Source organism: Cyprinodon variegatus, unplaced genomic scaffold (assembly GCF_000732505.1).
Source record: "Cyprinodon variegatus isolate N-32 unplaced genomic scaffold, C_variegatus-1.0 Scaffold618, whole genome shotgun sequence".
Classification (NCBI taxonomy): domain Eukaryota; kingdom Metazoa; phylum Chordata; class Actinopteri; order Cyprinodontiformes; family Cyprinodontidae; genus Cyprinodon; species Cyprinodon variegatus.
The window spans coordinates 474,049-476,360 of record NW_015151071.1 but is presented as its reverse complement, the minus strand read 5'-3'; the positions used below and the strand labels follow the sequence as shown (position 1 = coordinate 476,360).

General features: G+C 38.8%; 1 protein-coding gene across 1 annotated transcript in view; it reads left to right on the top strand.

Moving 5' to 3' along the window:
- The first annotated feature begins 206 nt into the window (after window positions 1–206).
- LOC107096358 overlaps window positions 207–2,312 on the top strand; it is an 11,549-nt gene continuing 9,443 nt past the window's right edge. The window contains exons 1-4 of the mRNA XM_015392972.1: window positions 207–248; window positions 343–491; window positions 1,190–1,271; window positions 1,679–1,850. Coding sequence (XP_015248458.1) covers window positions 1,759–1,850 — 92 coding nt within the window. The 5' untranslated portion in view covers window positions 207–248; window positions 343–491; window positions 1,190–1,271; window positions 1,679–1,758. The remainder of the gene's footprint in view (window positions 249–342; window positions 492–1,189; window positions 1,272–1,678; window positions 1,851–2,312) is intronic.

Sequence of the window (2,312 nt, the reverse complement as noted above, 5' to 3'; positions counted from 1 at the left end):
CATCCTGTCTGCAGCTGATGGCAGTGTCACTAACATAAAGGTGAGGACAGCTCCACTTTCTATCCTGCTAATATAGTACCCACCAGCAGGGGGCAGTAGTCACACACGTAGGATAACATGGTTTCTAGTTTATTTAGATTACTCCTATGGGGGAACAAACATAGATATGGGTTGTAATTTTGGATTTTTTTTTATATTTCAACAGGAAAGACTAAGCTCTGCTGGGAAATTATCTAAAGGAGCAGAAGGTGGGTGGGGTCTTTCAGATTGCCTTTAACTTCCTCTTATTTGCTCTATACAGTCATTTCTGTTTTTGTTCTAACTTTAAGTTTTCATGCACAGTGAAGGAAAGAGGGTTGGGTTCAGATCTGAGCCCTCCTGCTCCGTCTCATACAGCCCAGCTTCTCCATACGCCTCCATCATCTCTCCATTCAGATGTTCAGTGGGCTGACCTGGCCGCCATTCAGTCACAGCTCCAGATACAGAGCCAGGTTTGTGCTCATTTTAAGTTGATAAAACAAACAAACAAATTTTATGCTTCTGATTTATACAGCGTTGCTCATCAGCTGGAAATAAAATGGCTTCATGGTTTTCAACATTTTTGACAGTAAAACTCTTATCGTATGCTGGTTCTGCCATTTACTGTTTCTGCATTACAAAAACGATCTAAGAGGGTAGATAAGAAGGTAAATAACATTATTTGCCAATGGAATGAGTATTTCTACCCTTAAAATAAGATAATTGGATAGTATGCACTTGAAATCAGACAAAGCAATTTATTTTCTTAAATGTAAATTGTCTTGTTCCATTGAAAAAGTGTCTCACTTACCTCTTCAATTCAAGAAAATGCACTTATTTTTAGAAAAAAAAATGATTATTGAGATTTCAATTATTTGCAGAGTGATCATTCAACAGATTTTTAAATACTTTGTGATAACTTATATCACTTATAAGGGCAACAAAGGTACTCAATGCAGCCTAAATAAATGTGAAAAGAAATCACTTCCTAAAGATAATAAATCCTTGAAAAGCACTGGAGTGCAAAATACATTGTCCTGCATTACAACCCAAGATATATGGAGTTTACAGCCACAAGCTGAGCGCTGGGCCTTCTCTTTCACGGTTTGTGATTTTTATCTGTGTTGCTCAGTATTATATGTTGCAACAAAGTTTTGCTCTCGCTTTCAAGCTGACCGAGTCGCTCACCCAGAGGCTACATGACCTGGAGAGGGAGAAGCAATCTCAGCAAAGCCACATTCAGACTCTGCAAGGTATCTGCTTTAAAAACCTCTCACCCAAGTTTTTTTTAACTAGATTTCATTATCTTCCCATCATCACGTCCAGTCCAATGTTACGCTTTAAACGAGGATAAACAAAAGTGTGTTATTCCAGAGAATGTTGCATATGAATAACAATTAAATTAGGTAATTAAAGATTGCTTATATTTTAGTGTCACACTATAACCATACATTTCAATGTATGTTTAATTAAAATGTTCTGTGACAGAGCAGCTGAAAGGAGAATACAAATGGTTAAGATGAGAATAATTTGTTTAGTTTATTCAATACCAGCAGTAACCTGATTACTGAATGTTCTCCAGCTGTTCTGCACTGGAATCATCCCACTATCTATGAAATAAAGATGCTGTTCTGATTTACCTCTCTGCTGCTTCCTGCAGAGGAAGTTCAGAGTCTGGCTGAGGAGCTTAGGGCGAAGAACCATGAAAGGAAAGACCTGATTTCAGGAGTGGAGCGAAGGATGGAGCAGTGGAGGAGAGAGATTGGGCGTGAGCTCAGCAGCCTGCGGGGGTTCATGACCGAGGCCGCATCACGCAGCCACCTGGAAGAGAGGTGGGATATTGCTGCTATATGGAGGGGATTTTCTTCCATTATTTCTTAAGCAAAGATCATGTTTTGTAAATGGAAATGTAGAAAAAAATAATTAATCTGGCTTTAGTAGCAGCCAGTAAAAATTAAATAACAAAAAAATGGGTAAATCCAACCCCCCCATCACTAGAAGACTGGTTTAGCATTATTTTAGATATATTTAAATGATAAAAGTTGACATTTTCTTTAAAGTCGTAGGGAAGCGTTCCAACTGTTGCTTTTCCGAATTCTCCCGAGTGGTGCACGACTTTAGACCAGTGGATAAATTGAATGTGATTGGTCTTTTATCAACTTAGCAACTTAGTACTACTAGTAGGTTCCCAATGGGAAATTACATTTGGACCATCCATCCATCCATCCATCCATCCATCCATCCATCCATCCATCCATCCATCCATCCATCCATCCATCCATCCATCCATCCAT